This window comes from Lissotriton vulgaris, chromosome 8 (genome assembly GCF_964263255.1).
Source record: "Lissotriton vulgaris chromosome 8, aLisVul1.2, whole genome shotgun sequence".
NCBI classification, from domain to species: Eukaryota; Metazoa; Chordata; class Amphibia; order Caudata; family Salamandridae; genus Lissotriton; species Lissotriton vulgaris.
In genome coordinates, this window is record NC_141696.1 from 80,209,626 (window position 1) to 80,234,238 (window position 24,613).

Consider the following 24,613-nt stretch of genomic DNA (forward strand, 5'->3'; position numbering starts at 1 on the left):
CCTAGGTGGCACTAGGATTCCTGTCACTGTGAATAGCCTGCCTCTGTCCTGCATCTCTGCCTCCCATTGTTCCATTCCTCCATTGTTCCATTCCTCCTCTGCATAGGAATGAGCCTACCTTTGTCCTCTAGAAAGAAACTGTTAGGCCAGTTCTGTGGACCTATGGAACAGTAGTGCATCAAGGCAGTGCTTGTGACTGTTGGCCCTGGAACCACTGGAGCCACCTCTGTTGACTTTTACATTCAGAGGGTAGTGAGGTCGAACATACAATGCTTTTTCATGGAGGGGTAGGGTGGAGGTTGCAAACCTACCACTGAAATATACTGTATGAACAATGTAATTTCTTTCGAAAGTGATAAAACTTTATTTACATTAGGGAATATGCATAGTAACTTGGAGAAGTTCTGGTGCATTGCTCTAGTAAGGTTCTTCTGATACTCTGTTAAATATATGCCTAGTGGATCCTGTGCACGGCTGTCGCAGTGATACAAACTTGGGGCTTCTCTAATGAAACATGGCCGCTGTGTACTCTCTGAATGAGCACAGAACTTGCAAGTCAGCTTGCACACAAAGTTTGAACGCATTCAGTTCTTTTAGGCGGCTGCTGACAGGGGCCTTTTAAGCTGGGGCACCTATTGAGGTTGGCGGCAGTTCCTTTCTTTTTGCTCGAGTTACAAGCAAGATTGTCTGTGGTTGCAGGTGCATCATTGCAGCGACTTAGTGGTGCCAGAGGCTGAGCCAGTGGCTTGAAGGAATGTCAACTGGTTCTGAGTGCAGATATGCGTGCTGCAACATAGGCTCCTAGGGCCTTCACACTATTGCTGACCCCAAGGCATGGTGATTGGTGTGGCACACGGCACTGCTATGTTCCCCATGCTAATACGGTACCATGTGAAGGGAAACCATGGTGTGGCACTCTCCAACTGAGATCATTGAAAACACCAAAATGCTGAAGGGAAAATAGTACAGACTGCTCTTTCAAGGATCTCGGTTTCTTGCTCAATGCAGTGCACAAAACGTAGGGAATGGGCATGCAACCAATCTCCTTGTGTAGGCGTGCAGCTCTAATCATGCCTCTGTCCACAATCCTTCGTCCATGTATTCCGCCTCACAGGCTGACCTGCAGGAAGTGGCTTGGCCGAACGAAGTTGAACACAACCCTTCCTGCACCATCCAAGTGTAGGTGATTTCCCACAAGATACATACACCTTGCTTTTCAGTAGTTTCTGGAGGGAGGGAGAAAGAGAGAGAGGAGAGCAGTGTAGGGAAGAGTAAGGAAAAAAAAAGGATAGCAGGTCTGACTACCAGTAACCCCTGTTGACGACCCTGCCACTGTCAGACCTAAATAAATACAGGATAACTCCCAACATGGGTGTGCTCCGCCTATCATTTAGATAAGGCCGACTCGCACATACCACATACAGTTGGTACTAGTTAAGGCTAGTCGAGATAAACTACATAGATGTACACTGGGAGATCCAGTTATCATTCTCTCTGAGGTTTGACCCACTGCTACTAACCGTTAGCTGTGTCTTAGTTAAGTCATGGGGCTGGTCATCACTTTGAGTGTTATGTTATGTTATATGATTTTTGTATAGCGCACGGATGCCGCAGCAAAGTGGCGTCCCGGCGCTTTGGAGAATAATAACACAACACGACAGAAAAGGTAGAAAAAGATGGGTCTAGATTGTAGTAAAAAGGAAGGTTTTAAGTGCCTTCCTGAAAGGAAGCAACTCAGGATTAGGCGCAAAGAGGCAGGCAGAGAGTTCCAAAGAGTTGCTTTGGAACTCTCCACCCATCAAAGTCTAGTACTCTCTCGGTGAGCAACCTTCAAAATCATGTATAGCACCCATCCGGAGACTTGTGACCTGGGTCTCTTGCACAAGAAAACATGTGTCGATCAGAATAAAAACCGAGAAGCAGGACGGCACAGGGCTACTGCTCAAGGAAGGTTTGACCCTACAAGAGCCCATCACTTTTCTGCTGTCTCTGCTGACAGTTCTATCACCGCTGCAGAAGTTATGAGCCCCCTAGTGCTTTTCTACCTCCCAGGGCACAGTGGGGAACCTGCAGCTTTTCTACCCTATTTCCACACACTAAGAATCTTGACAGAATTGTACCCTGTCGTGTGATAAGGAGCCAGGGCCTTTTTACCCTCTCTGCAGCCAAGAAAGAGCCAGCACTCTGTTAGCCACTTCTGAGGCCTGAAGAAACTGCCACTGTTGTACCTTCCCTGCAAATAAGACATCACCTTTGCTCTCTCTGTTTTGTAGACAGTGAGCAGCCTGCCAATGTGCTATACGGTCTGCAGAGAGAAAAGCAACTTTGTTCTGTCCACTCGGTAGACAGTAAGGAGTGCCTGCAACTGTTCTACCTGAAGTGCAGTCAGGAAGGAGACAGAAGTGTCCTGCGCCCTTTACATAATTAAAGAAGCTGCCACTTTTTTACCCTCTCTGATTACATTAAAGAGCCTGTGCCCCTGGTGTACATTTTCTCCAGATAGAAATGTGTCTGGTACTATTCTTAAATATTTATTTATTAAGCTGTTTTCTGTATCATAGAATTGACCAAGATGGTCCTAAAGGTCTTGAAGCTCGGCCGGTTCACAATGTAGCCTGAACAGTGTTATCCTCGTTGCAGACAGGAAAAATAAAACTCTGTTCTGACTACTCTGCAAATAGTAAGAAGCATGGAGGCGATGCATGTCCTTCTCCTCCAGATTTGCATCAGACTGGCAACCTGCCAGTTACACCTCCGCATAAGGCAGAAAGCATGCATCTTCAACACCTAGTCTTTAGAAGACATGATAGACGTATGCAATAAATATGTTTACTTACTGATCAATGCCACCACTCGCACATATCAGCAGGAAACTCCTTCACCTTCACCCACACCTGCGAACTCCCAGGGACGGACCATCGTTGCGTACACTTCATCTTCAAAACTAACATCACCCGCAAATTTCCTCACCAGCTCCAGTGCAGGAATTGGAACAAGATCTCCGACGACCAGCTCACCGCCTCCCTCAGCAGCTCAGCTCCCACTGCCACAGACGACAACCCAACCACAAAGCAGCCACCACCGCCCACCACAGACTCAACAGACATTCAAGGAAGAATGCACTCCAGGACAGAATCTCCACCTATGCACACAACAGCAAGAACATCTTCAGCATCATCACAGAATTTGCCCAACAGTGAGTCTACCGACATCCCACCCTCTCAGGACCTCTGCGACAGACTCAGCACCTACTTCCATCAAAAAATCAATACCATGTATGACAACTTCGACAATAACCTCAATGCGGAATCCACACCCACCGTTCCCTACAACATGCAGCCAACGCTGGATAGCTGGACTACCCTCAGCATTGAAGACTATGAAGTCAACCCACTCTGGGGCTCCCACGGACCGTGCCCCGACCACATCTACCACAGAGCTGCAGACATCATCGCCCCAAGCTTCAAAGAATCATCAACCGCACCTTCGAGACCACCTCCTTCCCCGACGACTGAAAACACACCAAGATCAACCCTCTCCTTAAAAAAGACCTCAGCGAACCCCTCCGACCTCAAGAACTACAGACCAATCTCCTTACTCATGTACTCAGTGAAAGTCTTGGAAAAAGCCGCCAACAGTCAACTCACCTCCTTCATCCTCGACTCTTCCCAATCAGGCTTCGGTAAGAATCACAGCACCGAAAACACCCTTCTCGCCACAACAGACGACATTCGGTCCGTCCTCGACAGAGGAGAGACTGTGGCCCTCATCCTCCTGGACCTCTCTGCTGCCTTCAACCCAGTCTCACACCGCACCCTAGCCCACAGACTCCACGATGCAAGAAGCCAGAACAAGGCCCTCGACTGGATCCGCTCATTCTTCCTCAGCGGCTCAGACTCCCTCCGTTCCTCTCGGAATCCACACGGACCCCTGCAGAATACTGCAAGGATCCTCCATCAGTCCCACCCTGTTCAACGTCTACATGGCCCGCTCCCACCCATCGGACCCAAAGGACTCAACATTGCACCGTACGCCGACGACACCAAACTCATCCTTTTCCTATCCAACAAACTCAACATCACAACTTTCAAGAAGGAATAGAAGCAGTCGCCAGGAGGATGAAGAACAGCTGCCTACAACTCATCACAGACAAAACCGAAATACTTCTCAACGGTCCACATCCGATGCCTGTAACGACTCTTGGTGGCCCCCCGCCCTCAGGAGCCCCCCTCCCACACGGACCACGCATGCAACCTAGGAACTTAAAATAGATCGCCAGATCAACACTGTCACCTCTTCCTGCTACCAATCCTTCCACCTCCTCCGAAAGACCTTCAACTAGATTCCCCTCAAACACAGAAAACCTTCTGGGTGAGTAGCTGCGCTTTACAAACCCCTTGATTGAATGACACCACCCACAAATATCCACATATCTAGATGGCTGTCATTGCAGTGCTTTCCTGGTATATGTGGTATGCAAAAGGCTATAGAGCGTGTCTCTGTTGCAGCTTATCTGCAGTGCAAAAAACATATACTTGCTCCTATGTTGTGCAAAAGTCTGATATGACTGTTAGAATCTTTCAAAACAACGTAGCCTGCTGTGGTCTTTTCTCACTCTTCATAATGTCTTGTACATGTTAAGTAAACTATATGAAGCATGTACCTTCATCTGCCCTGTTAAAATCAGTTAGGCTTTTACTCTACGAGGCACGACATATTTGTTACAGCTTTACATACGTTAAGGTGCCTTATACTGCCCTCTTTACTCACTGTAACATGGTGTTACCAAAAGCATTGAATTCCAAACTGAGAGCAGTGCTAATGCACCGTAAGTTCAGGAAACTGCGCAAAATGGCGGCTTCTTCCAACAACATGAAATGATGTGGGGTTAAGACAATAGCACTCTGCTGGCCCAGGAACCTCAGCACAAAGGAATATGAATGTGTGGATCATCTTTCCTTGGCCAGGCAACACCCGGTCAGAGCCAGGCATACTGAGAGGTCAGAGTCTAAGCCCATTGTATTTGCACATATGCCGTAAAAACGGAGAACTGATAAATTTTTCTGGGATGCCGACAAAAGTAAGTTTTAAGTTCACACCACAGATTTTGACCTCTCTCTGCCTGCTCATTACATTCTGCTTCAACTAGATGACCACCAATGTCATGATAACCGTCCCTCTCGCCCCACAACATAGCATTAAAGCAATAAGCTGCAAGAATAATAGATTCCCGGACTCCAGTGCATGTTAAACCTGATTTAGGGGCACTTTTACCAGTGTTAATGACACCAACTATAACCAAGCACCCTGAGGTGGTTGAAAGACAACATGAAATTACTATTCAAAACTCTTGAAATAAATGCATGATTGGTCCAACCATTAAGAATGCCACAGTGAAACCCTGCCTCGCTGGCTCCCACACAGAATAAGGACGGTGTCGTAGAGCTCTCCCCTACGGTTACAACAATCCTCAAGGCAACCTTTGCTCAGTGCTTGTGCTGTCTTTTCTGACCTGGTTGGGGTCCGTCCTTCCTCCTTTAAAGATATTTAGATCTATCTACTATGAATATAATTTTGTTGTAGTTTATTGAGCATCATTGATCACATTGTAATGAGGTTTTTTGCCCTCCTTTGAGAAATTGGAGTATTAGTTGAGGGAGTTAATGAACCACTAAAGAGACAAGACCACCCAGCGACGCCCCAGCTGCCACAGGGCCGCCCAGCGACGCCCCAGCCGCCACAGGGCCGCCGCCGAGCCCCCAGGCTTCCCGCCGGTTCCCACGAGACCCCGCCCCCCGGCCGCCGATTGGTTCCTGCGCTCCCCGCCTCCCCGCAGACCCTCCCTCCCGGCTCCCCTCTTATGACGCCCCCGGAGCGACCGCGCAGCGGACGCGCCCAGCGGGAGCACCGATTGAGCGCCGAAGGTGCGCCAAAGGTAAGCCCGTCTGCGCCCGTCCGCGCCTGGACCGCGCCCAGTGCCAGGACCCCTGGACCCCGCAGACAACAGCCCACCCACCGGACGTACACCGCCGCCACCCTCAACGCGCTCAACACCGGCCGAGTCCCGGGATGCTACCGAGCCACCCCGAGACGCACCCACGGACCCTTCAGCTGCCACGCCTGCAAGTTCACCTGCATCCGGACCTGCCCCGCACCAGCACCCGCCAAGCCGAACACCAGCAGCAACCACCTCAAGTGCATCCTGCTCAACACCCGCTCCGTCCACAGACACGCCATTGAACTCTGGAACCTCCTCGACACCACAGCTCCTGACGTTGCCTTCCTCACGGAAACCTGGATGAACGACTCCTCAGCGCCCGACATCGCCATCGCCATCCCAGAGGACTACAAGATCACCCGGAGGGACCGCACCGCCAACCAGATGGGAGGAGGCATCGCCATCATCCACAGGGACACCATCCACATCACGACCAACACCGACGACACCCTGACTACCGCCGAACACCTACACTTCCAGATCCACACCGACCCGAAGACCACCCTCAGAGGCACCCTGATCTACCGACCACCGGGACGACGCACACAATTCAGCGAGGACATCGCCGACTTCGTCAGCCCGCATGCCCTCCCCTCCGCTGACTACATCCTCCTGGGGGATATCAACTTCCACCTGGAGAACAACAACGACCGCAACACCATCACCCTGCTCGACAACCTCGCCAACCTCGGACTCAAGCAGCTGGTGTCCACCCCCACCCACCTCGCCGGACACACACTCGACGCCGTCTTCTCATCCAGCAAAGACATCGCCTTCAGCCACGCCACAGGACTCCACTGGACGGACCACAGCTGCGTCCACTTCACCTTCAGAAGAACGACGATCCACCACCACCAGCAACAGGTTGCCCGAAGAAGCTGGAACAAGATCACAGCCGACCAGCTCGCCGCTTCCCTGAGCCAGCACCCTACCGCCAGCTCAGCGAACCCCAGCCAGGCCGCCGACAACCTCACGAAGTGGATCAGCAACTGCGCGGACGAACTCGCCCCACTGAGGACCCCGCCCAGCAGACCCGGCAGCAAGAAGGCCCCATGGTTCACCGACTAACTCAAGAGCTCCAAGAAGAACTACTGAGCCCTCGAGAAAGTCTGGAGAAGGGAACCAACACCGGACAACATGACCACCCTCAAGCTTGCCACCCGGAAGCACCACCAACTGATCCGCGCCACCAAGAAAACTGCATTCAAGGACCGGCTGGACAACAACGCACACAACTGCAAGGAACTCTTCAACATCGTGAAAGAGCTCTCCAACCCCAACGCCGGAAACAACGACATCACCCCATCGCAAGATCTCTGCAACTCCCTCGCCTCCTACTTCCACAACAAGATCGCGGACATACACAACAGCTTCAGCACCCAACCGACGCACGCCACGACCGCACCAACGCCCCCCACCACCACCCTCCGCGCCTGGACTCCGATCAGCACCGAAGACACCGTCCGCATGATGAACTCCATCCACTCCGGATCTCCGACCGACCCCTGCCCTCACCACATCTTCAACAAGGCCGACGCTGTCATCGCACCCCACCTGCGGGACATCATCAACACCTCCTTCGACACCGCCACCTTCCCGGAAAGCTGGAAGCACGCCGAACTCAGCGCTCTACTAAAGAAACCAACAGCGGACCCCACCGAACTCAAGAATTACCGCCCCATCTCGCTCCTCCCGTTTCCAGCCAAAGTCATCGAGAAGACCGTCAACAAACAACTGGCCGCCTTCCTCGAGACAAATGGATCCCTCGACCCCTCACAGTCTGGCTTCCGAGCCAACCACAGCACTGAGACCGCCCTCATGGCTGCCACCGACGACATCCGAGCCCTGATGGACAACGGAGAAACAGCGGCCCTCATCCTCCTAGACCTCTCCGCGGCATTCGACACTGTCTGGCACCGCACCCTAGTGCAGCGCCTCAGCAACGTCGGAATCCAGGAGAAGGCACTGGAATGGATCATCTCCTTCCTCGACGGAAGAACACAGAGAGTCCGTCTACCACCGTACAAGTCAGAGGCCACCGAAGTCATCTGCGGCGTCCCTCAAGGATCCTCGCTGAGCCCCACCCTCTTCAACGTCTACATGAGCCCCCTCGCGGCCATCGCACGCCAACACAACCTCAACATCTCCTACGCCGACGACACCCAGCTGATCCTCTCCCTGACCAACGACCCCGCCGCCGCCAGAGCCAACCTTCACGAAGGGATGAAAGACGTAGCCGAGTGGATGACGACCAGCCGCCTGAAACTGAACTCGGACAAGACGGAAGTCCTCATCCTGGGCTCCTCGCCCTCCGCCTGGGACGACTCCTGGTGGCCACCCGCCCTGGGCACCGCACCCAAACCGACAGACCACGCACGCAACCTGGGCTTCATCCTGGACTCCTCCCTCTCCATGACCAGACAAGTCAACGCCGTCTCCTCGTCATGCTTCAACATCCTGCGCATGCTACGGAAGATCTTCTGGTGGATCCCTACCGAGACCAGGAAGACGGTCACCCAGGCCCTCGTCACCAGCCGACTGGACTACGGCAACGCCCTCTACGCCGGAACCACCGCCAAGCTCCAGAAGAGACTCCAGCGGATCCAGAACACTTCAGCCAGACTCATCCTCGACATCCCACGACACAGCCACATCTCCGGACATCTGAGAGACCTGCATTGGCTCCCCGTCAACAAAAGAATCACCTTCCGTCTCCTCACCCACGCACACAAAGCCCTACACGATCAAGGCCCGAGCTACCTCAACAACCGCATCAACTTCTACGCTCCCAAACGCCACGTCCGATCAGCCAGTCACGCCCTCGCCGCCGTCCCCCGCATCCGAACAACGACAACAGGAGGAAGGTCCTTCTCCTACCTGGCCGCCAAGACCTGGAACTCCCGACCGACCGACCTGCGCCTGACCCAAGACAACCTCTCCTTCAGGAAGAAGCTCAAGACCTGGCTGTTCGAGCAGTAGCAGCACCCCCCCCCCCCCCCCCCCCACCACCCCCTAGCGCCTTGAGACCCTCCGGGTAAGTAGAGCGCTCTATAAATGTCTTTGATTGATTGATTGATAAACCTGAACTCAACACTTTGGAAGCTATGGAACAGAGCAGACAGGATTAACTTAGAGACAATGTATAAAGTATGTATGTATTACTAAAACAGTAATAAAAGTTTAATGCAAAAAATAAAAACCTCAAAACACATTTGAATAATAGAGTAAAAACAAAATGACAAAATTTCAACAAGGGGGACCGTAGGATATGAATAATTAACGTTTTAAGTAGAAATAGCTCCAAGAAGCACAAAGTAGCAATGATAGTCAGTGGTTGCAGTAGGAAACGACCCAGACACAATCAGTGGCTTAACACAGGCCCCCACACTAATCCGGTTTGTCCTGGTCAAAGATTTTACCTTCTGACTTTAGTCCTTTAAGTATAGGCTTGGTCCACAGTAGACTTGGTGGGGAGGTAGCTCCATCGCTATTGCAACGGAGGTCTCTCTTTGCCAAAATCTGGTTAGTTGGGGGTAAAGTGTATGGTAGCCAGCAAAAATAAAATTCAGCAAAAATGCAAAAAACATGCAAGGTGACCCTGCACAAAGGACTAATTTCCAGCATCTCCCAAGAACTCCTTTAAAAAATGATTGATTTTGTTCCTGATCAACAAAGAAAGCCCAGTTTCTAAGACCTGATATGGCATTTTCTGATAGGATGCATGGACGTTGCTGGTTCTGAGCTGGGTGTTGTTTTACAAAGAACTGTATCCTGTGGAATGGAGTTTCTAAGACAAGATATGGCAGTTTCAGTTAGGACTGCATGGACATTGTGGGTTCTGAGTCAGGAGGTGTTTTGCAAAGAAGTGTATCCATTTGGATGGAAGTTCTACGGCAGGATATGGCAGTTTCTGATAGGACTGCATGGACGTTGCTGGTTCGGAGTCCGGCGATGTTCTACAAAGAGCTGCATCCCATGGGATTTTTGTGTACAAGGTATCTGCAGTGTTAGAAGTCAAAACAGAGAATGTGTAAAAGGATTCTCCATCTCGCCTCAGGGTCACTCACTAATGTTTTATTTCCTTAGTCATCCATTGAGGAAATGATTGCCAGCACAGCCTACCTGGACTTGTTCCTTCGCAGCATCACTGAGATGGCTCTGGTAAAAACATTCCTGCGCTTCATCCTTCTACATCGACACGACAGCAGCACAATCTTGGATACACTGGTCAGCCGAATCAGTAGTAACTCTCGGGTAAGAGGTTTTGGTTCAGCGTTATATCTGATTTTCTGCTGTTTACCCTTAGCTCGCTGGTGGGATGACAGTTGAAATCGCTGGTGTGCTCATAGTAGAGGTAATGCACGGTTTTGATGTATTTTAACTGTGTATTGTGTTAGTGTAGTCACTCAGAGTTTTTTATTTTGCCAAGCAGAGTGCTGCCTGAAAGTGTTGTCATTAGATGTGTTTAGGAATGTGACATTTGTGTAGCACAGATTTAACCAAAAGGCAGCAGAGCTGAGGCTGCTAATGTCTGTAGGAGTAACCTTTATTGGTATAACTTCAGTCTTCATAAAAAATATATATGCAAGTCTGCAGTACAGCAGTCTGGTGTGTTGACATATCTTCTATGTCTGTCTAGGGTGAAACGTGTTGCCATGTCTTTCAGTAGGATTTCAGACATGCAGTAATCTGTCGCTTGGATGGGATATGTTGCTGCATATTTAGACCTTTTCACTGGTAAACACGTTTTATACAGGATAAATGTGTTGAAGTTTCTTTACTTCTTGTGCTTATATATATATGCATCAAAACTTGGAATATGTTGGTAAGTTTAGGCAGCATTTAATACTTTTCTCAAATGATTGCCACTACACATGGAACGTTAATATTAATTCATTACCTTACATGTTTAAAAATAAATTGAAAATTGCTTGAGAATTTCACTGTGCCAGGTGGCACCGAATTCCTCTACTTTAACAGAATTCTACTATGAATATTGAACTGTAGAGAGTAGTAGCCGTTCTAAATAAAGACCTACTCCCAATATGTTTAGATGTATGGTGCTAGAACCTGCAATACAGGAGAGGCAAACATTTACTTGAGGAAGATAATAAAATTACATTTAGTAGGTAATGGAAATCCCACCTCGTGCTAAACTCTCAGGTGACTGGTTACCTTTCAGTGCTAAGTTCCATGTAACCAACAACAAGTTATAACTGATTATCTAAGAGACAATGTAAAGTCCTTGAACTGTGAATATTTTATAGGAAAGTATTTTTATAGTCGCATAAATGTCTTTTCCTTGTCCCATATGTATTTCCCATTTGGCATGATTCTTCATAAACATAATGCATGACAACCATGATTACTCCAGTATTGGAACTTTCATAGATTCCCATTGCTTGTATCATTCCCTGTCGTCGGGATGGGAGTCCCCGGTAAATAAAAAATACCATAGAAATAGGTACAAACAAAAAAATAAGGCCCAGGCCTCATATCATTTTGTAGCATATCCACCTCTTTTTGCAAAAGAGACCAAACAAAATGAACAGCCAATCAGAACAGCCTCACCCTATAGAACCTTCCTGAGAGAGCCTCAGATTTTCTACCTCACGTTGTGCAAGGGAGTCTCCACTGAGCTCTGCTCAGTTTTTCTTCAACTACTTTTTCACTTCAACTCTTCACAATTTTTTCAACATGTCAGACAAGGAGAAGAAGGCACTTTTCAAAGCTTGTGCCACCTGTTCTAAAAAGAGACTTTATGTGGAGGACAAACATAAAGACTGTCTTCCCTACAAAGACCTAGCGGGACCTTGAGGGATGTCTACTCATTTGGCTTCAAAAACTAAAGTCACGGAAAGATCCTGTTTCAAGTGACAGTGATGGTGCTTCATCTGCTGCTTTTTCAAGAAGATCACAAAAAAGGGGTAGGTCTTCACCTTCTACTTCTTCAAGCCCCACTTCGAAAGCCTTACAAAAGACCTCTGATAGGTCTGACAGGCGTCGTCCCATCAAATCGCCTCACCGGGATGTTAAGGAGAGGGAAGGACTTGCTGTAGATGTGGCACCTGTGACAAAGGCAAGCCATGGGCCTACGGCTTCTTCTCCTCCTTCTGAGAATGCAAAAACTTTCAAAAAACCAGCTTCTGTCCCTCCTGAGGAACAGTCCGCTCAACGACGATGACGACATCAATACCGTCAACTTCAAAAACCTTACCGGCGTCTACTTCGGCTCCGTCGACGGGCTCGTCGGCGAGAGTTTCCTCGTCTCCATCTGCTTTGTCGACGATGGCTGCGACGACGCCACACACAGAGGTACCTTTCATTCCTCGATGTCTACTTGGACAACTTCCACATTGACGAGGATGGTGACGGTAATGGTGTAGACGGCAACCACGTCTACGTCCAGCCTGATAATGACAACGGTCTCGACGACGGTCCCATCGATGGTCGCTCTCTCCTCGTCGACAGTTCAAGCATCGTCGTCTACGACCTCGTCCACGATACAAAGCGTGGCAATTTCTGTACGGAGACGTCGCATTACTCCAGAAATTACTTCTCCAAGGAAAGTAACACTCCTGCCTCCTGCTCTCCTTTTGGAAGAGTAGTTTTCAGATGACGGTCCTTATGGTGATGCAGATAGCCTATCTCAGCTGCATGTTAAATATCAGGACTCGGACTCTGAGGAGTATTACATGGAGCAGCTACAGTATGTGCCACAATCCAGATCTCAGGAACAATATCAACAGGAGATGGTCTTTATGCCATCTTCCCTTATTACAGACCTGCCATTCATGCTTTCCAATTACAGGAAGAGGTTTCCAACACAATCCTCTGGCAAATACACAGTGCAAGTGCCTCCAACTCCACTTGCTTGTCCGGTTACACCTCAGCCTCCTCAAATTCCAATACCAGAGTTACCGGAACCACAGCAGAATGTGGTTACAGTACAGGATGACGCATCTGATGATGACCAAGGGACAATGACGATCCCGGACCCTGACAGGGAATGGGATGAGTACATCATTCTGGACCTACTTCTCCCGTTCTAGAACCAGCGGATTCTTCTCCAACTGATATTAGGGGTTTTCACAATCTAATTGAGAGACCTTCTAAGCGTTTTGATCTGCCCATACCTTCTGTGCAGTCGTAATGTTTTTTGTATGACTTTAAAGAACCATACAGGAAGTCAGTTCGCTCTGTCGTGGGCCATGTCTGGGAAGAAGGACTAAAAGTTATGAAGTCGCCAGCCAGTCATACCTGTGCTTCCGCATCTGGAAAAGAAGTACAAAGCTATGGATGATAGGCCCTGCTTGTCTGGTCAGCCAGCCGAAACCGGATTCTGTGATTTCACAAGCGGCCCAGAGGAAGTCTAAAAATCCGGCAGCACCTCTTACCACACCACCCGATAAAGAGGGAAAGCGGTTTGATAATGCTGGGAAGAGGTTCCCTTCCATGTCCAGCCTCCTAGTCAGAGTGGCCAATGCCTTGGCTATTCTTGGAAGGTATGATCACCAGATGTGGTGTGATCTGTTTCCATATCAAGACCAGCTGCCGGAAGAAGCTAAAGCTAAAGCCAAAAAGGTCCTCCAGGAGGGAGAAAGAACATCTTCTGAAATAATTGACAGTGCAATGGATATTGCCACTACAGCTTTCCGCTCTCTGGCAGGGGCAGCAGTCCTTCGACGCCAAGGCTGGCTTCGTGCCACTTGTTTCCCGCCAGAAGTCTAGAACAAGATCCTGGATCTTTCCTTCGACGGTGAGGCGCTTTTTGGAAGCACATTGATTATGCGTTGCAAGACATAAAGAAAGACACTGAAACTGCAAAGTCCCTTGGGACTCTACAATACCGCAAGGTTCCTTTCCGTGGAGCGAGAGGTAGAAGTTTTTCATCATACAGAGGTGGATGTCAGCAGCAGCGCTATTCTCTTACTCGCAGCCTTCTCAGTCATACAGGCTCCAATATTTCCAACGACAAGGCCAGTCGTCGTCTTTCTCTCGATCTTCATCTAGAGGATGGCAAGGTTGCCAGGGGAGGGATTCTTCTAAGCGCCAGTAGCGGCTTCCTGGCTCTTCTTACTGTTCCTTTGTCCCCTGTAACACCAGTGGGGGGCAGGATTTCTCAGTACTTTCACAACTGGCAACTTATCACATCAGATCGGTGTGTTCTCAATATTGTCTTGTCAGGCCATACTTTAAAATTTCAACATCAACCACCATCCAAAGCCCCTGGCGCCACCGAATCCAAACATCTACACCTTCTACGTCTGGAAGCCCACCAACTACTTTTCAAGGAGGAGGCGATAGAACCTGTCCCTCTATCGCAACGGGGAAAAGGATTATATTCCTGGTTCTTTCTTGTTCAAAAGACCGTAGAAAAATGGCGCCCAGTTTTAGATCTGCGGGAGCTAAACCCCTATCTCATAAAACTCTCTTTTCGGATGGTCTCCCTACAGGACATTTTACGGCTCCTCAATCCAGGAGATTACATGGCCACCCTGGATCTAGAGGACGCATACTTCATATCCCCATCCACCCGGCCCACAGGAAGTTTTTACGCTTTACAGTAGCCAAGAGACACTTTCAATTCAAGGTCCTGCCTTTCGGACTCAGATGCGCTCCGCGGATTTTCACAAAGGTCCTAGCCCCGGTCACAGCATTTCTCAGGAAACAGAAGCTCCAGGTCTTTCCTTACCTGGACGACTGGCTGGTGAAAGCTCCGTCTCTTCACACAGCGAAAGAGACTGTTGGAACATGCACTCAGCTCTTCCGTTACCTGGGACTTCAGCTCAACACGGAAAAGTCAGTCCTGTGCCCGTCTAAGTCAGCCAAGTTCCTGGGAGCCATTCTGAACACATCTTGCTGCAAAAAGTTCCCGTCAAAAGAAAGACAGACAAAACTGATGACCTCTGTTCGTCGGTTGCAAAGAAGGTCACTTTCAGTTCGCCTCTACAAGTCCCTTCTGGGGTCAATCTCGTCCTGCATTCCCTTGATTCCACATTGCAGGTTACGGGATGCGCCCCCTCCAAGAGCAACTGGATTTGCAGTGGCACCAGGCAGAAGGCTCTTACGAAGACAAGATCACAATAACTCCGCCTATGAAAGAGACGGCCAAGTGGTGGACGGTCTGAGACAATATCTCTCAGGGTCTCACCTTCAGGGTCACACCAGCTCCTCTGATATTAACAACGGACGCCTCTCTAGAAGGCTGGGGAGGAGTCTTAGAAGACCTTCAAGTAAGCGGCCGCTGTCTGCCCCAGCATCGCCTTCTCCACATCAGTCTGTTGGAACTCAGGGCGATTCATCTAGCCTTACAAGCCTTCCTTCCGCGGACTCAATGATCCACTTTCCTGGTCCGTACGGACAACACCTCGGTCATGCATTATGTAAACAAGCAGGGATTAACAAGGTCTCGTCCGCTATCCAAAGAGGCTCAGGCAATGTGGGAATGGGCAATCCAAGAGTAAATATCACTCTCGGCTGAACATCTTCCAGGTGCCCTCAAGACAGCAGACACGCTCAGTCGCCTCAAGTCGGTGAGCCACGAGTGGGAACTTGACCAAGACACGCTGGAAAAGATTTCAGTCTCTGGGGCACTCCACCCATAGATCTCTTCACCACTCCAGAGAACAAGAAATGCCGACTCTATGCAAGCAGGGAGCACCATCCGGGATCATTGGGGAATGCTCTTTCGATGACCTGGTCAAGCGCCTTTGTTTACACTTTTCCTCCGATCCCTCTAATTCCCAGACTTCTCAAGAATCTCAAGACGGAACCTTGCAGGATGATTCTGGTGGCCCCCGCATGGTTTATGGAGCTTCTCCTGCTCTCCCTGGATCATCCAGTTCATCTGTACCCAATTCCTTCTCTGCTGACGATGTCCCAGGGCCAAGTGGTACATCCGGATCGAAGCTCTCTTCAGTTATCAGCGAGGCTACTGAGCACTGAGAATTTCAGAATCTAAAAATCTCGGAAGAGTGTAGAGAGGTACTGGCTCAAGCCCGAGCACCGAGTACAAATAAGACATACCACTTGAAATGGAAGCGATTCTGCCTGTGGTGCAGACAAGAGAACATTCATCCTTACTCTTCTGCTCCTCATCAGATTTTGCCATACATTCTGGCATTGGCTAAATCAGATCTCGCTCATTCCTCTGTCAAGGTGCACCTTGCAGCCATTTCTAGATTAGGACGGACTTCTTCTGGACCTTCCCTCTGGTCAGCAAGAATTGTAAAGCAATTTCTTAAATGTCTTTTTAGAGTTTTTCCACCAGTTAGGCCTCCACCGCCTCTGTGGCAGCTTAACTTAGTCCTTACTCAACTCAGGAGGCCGCCTTTTGAACCAATTCATAGGGCAGACCTCAAATTCCTCTGATGGAAAGTGGCCCTCCTTCTCACCTTAACATCGGAGGGTAAGTGAACTACACGCTCTCACTATTAAAGAACCATTCTTACAGTTTAAAAAAGAGACTTTGATTCTGAGGACAAATCCCAAATGTATACCTAAGATGCCTTCAGACTTTCATTTGAATGAACCAGTGATTCTCAAATCCTTTTTTCCTCGACCCACTACTCCAGCGGAAAGGACTCTACACTCGCTGGATGTTCAAAGGTGTCTTAAATGTTACCTTCAACGTACCAAAGAATTCAGAAGATCAACACAGCTCTTTTTTACTTTCAGTGCCCCTTGCAAAGGTTTCCCTCTTTCTAAGCAGGGTATTGCTCGATGGATTGCCAGCGCGATCCAATATTGTCACCAAATGGCTGGTAAGCCCCTGGAGGGGCAAGTTAGGGCGCACTCGACTAGAGCCATGTCTACTTCAGTTGCTCTCTTTGCCGGAGTGCCGATCAGGGACATTTGCAGAGCAGCGACATGGAGCAGGGCCCATACATTCACAAGGCATTACTGCTTGGACTCCTCCACGCATAGTGATGCTGCTGTGGGACAGGCAGTCCTGAGGAACCTCTTTCAATGAGTGGTGAGCTTTCTCTTCTAACCCTCCTTCCTTTTATTGGTTATCCGCACATTTTGTAACTCTTGATGTTCACTGACTACTTTTTAGATAATTTGTATCTCTAATGGCTGATGCATTGCAAGATTTTATAACAATTTATTATTACACAAAATGTGCGTTCTGACTGCTAGATATTCTGATACAAGCAATGGGAATCTATGAAAGTTCCAATACTGGAGTAAGAAAACAAGTTACTTACCTGTAACTTTGGTTCTCCTGTATTTGTAACTTTCATAGATTCCCATGCGCCAACCCTCCTCCCCTGGGAAAGCTCATCCTTCAGCATCTTCTGTTATACTGATACACAATGGCTATGAAAATCTGAGGCTCTGAGGCTCTCTCAGGAAGGTTCTATGGGTTGAGGCTGTTATGATTGGCGGCTGTGGGAGGGCAGGCTTGATAAACAGGCGTGGAGGCTTAAGTACAGGTTTAAATGAAGGTTTATTAACAAAAGTATTAGTAGATGCAGGTTGTTGTGTTATAGGTATTGGATGTTTTTCCTCTTCGTCTGATGTTTCCCTTGAACTGAAATGGTCTGACGAGGATAAAGATGTCCTGCCTGCCTTCGGATTGTCCTTGACCGTGGCGTTCTCCCCGGAGGCTCATAGGAGGATAAAGAAATGAAAGGAGCCGTCAGAATGAGATATGGCACTGTTTCAGAGGTGTATTTCCATCACCACACCTTGGTGCACTATGTTTGTTGAAGTGCCTCGAGGATAGTCCCACAGCCAAAGTAAAGGCAAGGCAAGGCAGGAAAGGCAAGGTAAGGAAGAGGAGAAACGGAAAATATATCTCTAAAGATATCTTTAAAACTTTAACATAGATTCGTTCAGTGCCCGACTGGAAAGGGTGCGCTTTCACATTTGTTTCGACGGTAAGTGGTTTAACTACGGCGGCGTATGTAGTCACAAAGGATTCAATATGATTCTTGTACCTCTGTTGTACGCTGTGACCACCCACTCTTTTCCACCCTCTCCCGCCTATTCCCAAGACACAAGCACTAACCTGGCTCCGCCGTAACTCTCCTGAGTCACGGCCGCTCCCCAGCCACCTCCGGACACCACCAATCCTCAGACCAGGTTTCTTCACCGTCTCGGTACTCCCCGATGTCCAGGTCTTCTCTGTGTCGGGTCCCGCGTCTTCTTTCTCCAGACCGGGTCCCGCGTCTTCCTTACTTTGGTCGGATCCCGCATCTTCGTGCTTGAAACCGGGTCCCGCGTCTTCCTGCTTGAAACCGGGTCCCGCGTCTTCCTTCCGAGTTGACTCCTTTCCGCTTCCTTCTCCCCCGTCACGGTCATTCCACTCCTCTGTTATTGGTCCCGGGTAACCACTCCCGGTTCTCGAAGGCGGGACTTCCGGGTTGTAGTCCCGATCGCGTCCCTGCGGAGACAGAGGAGAGTGATCTGGATTTTGTAGTCTTGGGGATCGGTAAGGCAGTTCGCTTTGTACAGGAGCTTTCTCACAGCGGCTCATTTTGTTTGGTCTCTTTTGCAAAAAGAGGTGGATATGCTACAAAATGATATGAGGCCTAGGCCTTATTTTTTTGTTTGTACCTACTTCTATGGTATATTTTATTTACCTGGGACTCCCATCCCGACGACGGGGAATGATACAAGCAATGGAGAACCAAAGTTACAGGTAAGTAACTTGTTTTCTTCTTCATACAAAATAATTGATAACAGCCAACATGTGTTTCACAAATAATTGCTTCTTCAGGGCTGTGCAGAATACAATTTTATCAATTGTGACCACATTAACTGTTGAAAATACAATTATCAATCATTCTCATTAGAAATAAATACCAACGATCGATTGAACTGCGACACTCTATAGTTTACATCATATGGTTCCTTCGCAAATGTCTTAAACTTTCTGTCACAGGTAAAACAAGGTGCCTTACAGGAAATCATGTCACCAAATCATTCGTAATATACAAGAACTCTCTCCTTCACCAATAAAGAGTTCAGCAAAGTATTTTGTGTTGTCCCTCAAGTCACAAGTAGTTACTAAACCTTTTCTTATCACTAGAATTTAAATAATCAATCTGATACAGACTTCTACCGGCAGAGTCCCTACCTTTGAATTACGTACAGTGTGTTAGACTGGATCAGAATTTTTTTCGTGAGCAGTACCCCTGCGAGCTGGTAGATGGCGTCACTCGGCTCCACGTGGCGTCTTCTGCTCTGAAAGTGACATGCATGAGGCCTATATAGCCGACACCCCAGCGTGCTGACATCAGTTCTTTTCTTTCCGCGCCAGTCAGCGCAGATCCGGAGAGAGATAACCCTAGTCACTTTTTGACTGACCTTTTTTCGACCTTTTGTTGATGTCTGCTTAAATACCTGCGGCTCTCGTCACTGGCATATTTTGATGCAGAACCCACATCTTGTTTGCCTCTGGTGCCTCAAGGGTGACCACGACGCAGAGATCTGTGTCGACTGCTGAGCCATGCTCCCCAATGCCTTGAGGGAGCAATCCTGAAGCTTCTTGTCGCTCAACGTGCAACGCTGTGACGGTCTAGATCCCAGTCGAGAGGAAGGTCACATGATCGGCCATGTAGCCATTGATCTTTGTCGAAGTCATCCGGGCATATGGGTAAGTCCCACAAAAAGAAAAAGAGCAAGAAGTCGAAGAGGTTTTCCATTCACCCCTTCTGTCAAAGTTATCCTATAAGACGAGGGAGCGTCGACATTCGACTCCTGACAAAGCGGTTCGTGCTGCGCCTGGGCCGACTCAGCCCCCTCCCCGAGTTTCCAGGAGCTAGAGTGACCCCCCCTCAACTCTGCAAATTTTATGATGACATGCACCTCGTATTTGGCGGCCCGTCCCCACTGGTGCACCATTGGGCAAACCAGGGTCTGGAGGGGCCCCTTCATGTTCACACCCAGCGGGTCCGCCTCCTGGCACCAGTCGGGCCCTTGGATCCAGAGATGGACCCGATCCGCTGCTGGTTGTACCATCTCCACCTTCCCATACACCAGTCCCGATGTCGACGCTCCCGGCACCGCCACCCCCATTCTCATCCCTGACTCCAAAACGGAGCCAGAGGGGCGTCATCAGGTTCAGAGTAGAGCCATACCCTCTAGACAAAGCTTGAGCCTTAGTCCTATGGGCTAAGACTTGGAGAGAATAGATAGGGGCCGCTGTACCCTGAAAAATACCAGACCCTAGACCCTAACATGGACTAGTGTGAGGAATTGACCAACACTAGTGGACTGGATACCTCCCCTGATACTGGCATGGTCTCTCCTCCTACCGTGGCTATGGAGAAGGGAGCCTCTATTGCTATGGCAGTGAGAAGGGCGGCCGAAGTCCGGGATCTCAGCGGCAGTCGAGACTAAAGTCTTGACAGAGGTGCTTCAGCCAGGAGGTACTCCCTCAGAACCGCTTCTTCAATTTAATGAAGCCCCTACGGATGTCTTGCTTGGGACCTGTGAACAAGGCAGTTGCCCATCGTCCTGCCCCAGGGGACCCTAGACTTCCACACCCAATACCATACCCCAGAGAACTTAGATGGTCCAAGCCTCCAGTTTCTGTGTGAATCCTAGTGCATTCCCTACCACCCCACCGGATAGCAAATCCAAGATGCTGGACACCTTAGGCAAGAAGATGTTTTCTTCCACAAGCCTGGTACTGCGGTCCGTGAACACATGTGCCTTTTGGGTTGTTACTCCCATGCAGTGTGGGATTTGTTTGTGCAGGTGCTGCCCATGGTCCTGAAGAAGGCCATATTCGCCGTAGCTATGGCAGATGGAGGAGATGTAGCCAAGTTCACGTTCAGATATGGGCTGGATACAACTGACTCGCTAGGCAGAGCTGTTTCTTCGTCAGTGACCTTACGGCGCCTCGCCTGGTTGAGAATGACTGACTTTTCAGGGGATGCCCAAGCCTTGTTTATTGACATGTGATTTGATGGCTCCCGTCTCTTCAAGGATAGAAGAGCCACAACAAGGTTCTTATTCCTTTTCAAGGCTCCCTGCCAAACTTAGTCCTCCTTTAGCTAATTTCATGGCCACAGGTGGTGATTACAGTCACGTCTTTCCCAGCCACCACGGCACGCCAGCCTCCCAGTCTCTGCGAGGACGCAGCAGTTAGTTCTGCCTGAGACTCCCGAACTGCGAGTCCAGGATAGTCCGGCTATGATACTGATGTTTCAACCTCTATCCTGGGTTTCGGTAAGACTGACTCTGAGGCTGCTGGGCCTCATGGCCTCCTGCATGTGACACATGACCAATTGCATATGCAGGCTCTTCGGTGGGACCTTAAGTTACAGTAGGCGCAGCATCAGGGGATTCTTTCCGACACGGTCCAGATCTTAGAGGGAACTGCAAAAGATCTGCAGCGGTGAGTACCAAACCACAATTGGGTCTGTGACAGAGCCCTCCTCTTCCTAAATCAGATTTGACAGTTGTGGCAGATGTGTCGCTCCCGGGATGAGATGGGCGTATAGGAGAGGTGGAGATCGGAGGCCTCTGGCAAAATCCGGACTCCATATCAACCTACTGGAGCTCCGGGCGTTCTGGCTTGCATTGAAAGCCTTCTTACCCTCCAACAAGGGAAGAGTAGTGCAGGTGTCCATGGGCACCACCACCACAATGTGGTCTGCAACAAACAGGGTGGAGTGGGGTCATGAACCCTTTGTCAAGAGGCCCTGCGTCTTTGGACATGGCTACAATGGCAGGGTATATCCCTGGTGGTTCAACACCTGGCGGGCTTGCTGAATGCCAGGGTGGAAAAACTCAGCCAAAGATGCCTAGCGAATTATGAATGGTGCCGCCATCTAGAGGTAGTGCAAGGTCTATTTCAGCAGTGGGGAGATCCTTGGGTAGATCTTTTGGTCACCGCAGAGAATGCTCAATGTCAGCAATTTTGCTCTTTGGAGCTTCCAAGGTGGCTGTTGCTAGGAGACGCCTTTTATCTCGAGAGGAGCTCAGGCCTCCTGTATGCCTTTCTGCTCATACCACTCCTGCCCAAAGTTCTCAAGAAGATCAGGAACGACTAGGCCCTTGTGGCTCCAGTCTGGGGTCAGAGGGTTTGCTTTCCAGTGCTATTGAGCATGGCTGTGTGTCCTCTGATCAGGCTGCCCCTTGAGAAAGGGTTTTCTGTCGCAGCAGGGGAGGGTTGTCCACCCGAACCTGTCAATGCTCCAACTTCATGCATGGAGATTGAGCAGCAACAGTTTGCAGCTTTCAACCTTCCACCCAAAGTCTGCAACTTTTCTGATGTGCACTCTCTTTGAGCCACTACACAACTGTCATCTGAGGCTCCTTACTATCAACTAGGCCTTCCTAGTGGTTATAACATCTGCCTGGAGGGTCAGTGTTTTCCAGGCTTCGCCATCTGTGCCTCCTTACCTGACCATCTTTCCAGACCAGCTAGTTCTTCGCACTAGAGCATCATTTCTGCTGAAAGTCGACACTCTTTCATGTAGGCCAATCCATCACCCTGCCAACCTTTTATGCTCCACAGCATCCATCTATAGAAGAAGGGCAATTCCATAAAATGGATCCAAAAAGAGCTTTGTCATTCACCACACAAAAGAATTCCGGGTGGATGAACCAACTCTTCATGGGGTGTGTCGGTGTCTAGAAGGAAAAAGGCTGTGCAGAAGCAGACCATCTCCCGATGGATCGTGCTCTGCATTAAAATCTTCTACCCAATGGCCAAGAAGCAACCTCCTGAGGGTTTACATGTTCATTCCACCAGAGTGAAGGCTGGGTCCCAGTCCTGGTCATCTGCTAAGCAGCAACATGTGCCTCTCTGCATAATTTCACCTAGCATTACTGCCTCCACAGTTAGGTCCGTTGGGACGGGCGTTTTGCCTGTTAGGTCCTGCAGAATGTTTTAGTGTGAAGAAGTTTTGCCGACCCACCTCCGGGGAGTTATTGCTTGGGTATTTCATTTAGGGTAAAGAATCTGCAGCTAGAAGTCTCTATCAGACGAATAAGTCACTTACTTTCGGTAACACATTTTCTGGTTGAGGCTCTGGCTAGCTGCATATTCCTCACCGACCCACCCATTCTCCCCTTTCTGCAAACAGATTTCTAAGGACAGGGTTTTTCCCCTTTCAGGGCACTAGTTTTCTACACCAGTGATTAGTGTTCTTCTTGGGGCTGCACTTCTAGCTTGGAAAGTCGCAAAAGGGAACTGACATCAGTACGCTGGGGTGATGCCTATATAGGCACAGCGCAAGCCACTTCTGAAGCAGACTACACCACAAGGAGCGGAAAGATGCCAAATACCAGTACGCAGGGGTGCTGCTCACCAAACAATTCCGATCCGGTCTGACGCCTGGGGATAATTCTAAGGTAAGGAATGTGCGGCTAGATAGAGTCTCTACCAGATATGACGTTACCGAAGGTAAGTCAATTATTCTTCACCAGGGCATAAGTTATGATCACTTTATGTCAAGGTAATAAACCCTCCAGTTTTCCCTCTCATTTGCCTTGAGGTAAAACAAGTAAAAACACCATTGTATCTAATCGCTAATCTGCACTGGTACAAAAAGGTGTAATAGACAACATTTCCTCCCTGATACTTATTTACAAACGTTGCCTGACATATTCTATTTGATTAATTTTGACATTGGGCGTATCGCATTTCAACCAAGTTAATCTTTTTATTCTCAAATTCATATGATACTGGTTCTCTGGCGAGTCACACAGGAACCTCATTGCCCGCTCTTATACATTTCAGCTTTACCTTTGAATCACGATTCAGTCTTTCCCTTCTGTGTGCTGCCCTCATACCACCTAATCTGTGTTATGTTATGGTAATTTATACCGCGCATATAAGATCACTTTATTAAACCAATGAGGCCAACAAATCTCCCAGTCATCTGCCTTAAAGCGAAAATGTATCCCTCTTTATAAGGCATTCAATTCCCAAATCAGATGTTTCACATCTACTCACCACAAATATCAAATTCTGAAATAAATAGTTGCTCTTCTCAGTCTTCCAATTGAAGATGTCTCGGATAAAACAAACAATTGACTAATATCAATAACTAGTCTTAGCATTCCAGATTTAATCTACCATTCAAACCAACATAAAACATTGTGGCACTCATTATTTCTCTTCCATTATGAACACAAATAGAGCTATCTTGAGTGTCTTTATCCCCTTTCATAAGGGTATCTAGAGTCAAAAACAAATAGTTTGATTTAAAAAGGACCACAGACAATCTCTTCTGTTCATCCTGACCCTAATTCTCAATCTGCTGCCATCTTGTCCACTCCTTCAATACTTTACCAAAGTCCTGCGTATTCTGAACCATGGTGGCTGACCAAGGTAGTACTACTTCTGAGTTATTAGCACGTAATAAAGAAACCCTTCCTTCGAGTAATGCACCTCGAATCATTTACCGATAATGCCTCACGGTATTGTTTAGAGAAAATATAGATTTGTGTGTTAGCTAAAATAGAAGACCTTGGTGTGTAGCACAAGAGGTTATTCTGTGAAGAGTTATGCAAAATTTTGGGGTAGGCTGAGCGAGTTGACCAGAAGCATAGCCATTTAAATAGAAGTATGCAAGGCAGCGTCCTAGTGCTTACCTCTTTGTCCTTGAATGTCAAGCATGTCGTTGACCAACTTCATGATTT

General features: G+C 48.8%; 1 protein-coding gene across 4 annotated transcripts in view; it reads left to right on the top strand.

Annotated features, from left to right (window-relative positions):
- FHIP1B (FHF complex subunit HOOK interacting protein 1B) overlaps positions 1–24,613 on the top strand; it is a 449,140-nt gene that overhangs the window by 310,545 nt on the left and 113,982 nt on the right. For all 4 annotated transcript variants that reach the window (XM_086933723.1, XM_086933726.1, XM_086933725.1 and 1 more), the window contains one exon: positions 10,085–10,252. In XM_086933723.1, the coding sequence (XP_086789849.1) occupies positions 10,085–10,252 (168 nt within the window). The remainder of the gene's footprint in view (positions 1–10,084; positions 10,253–24,613) is intronic.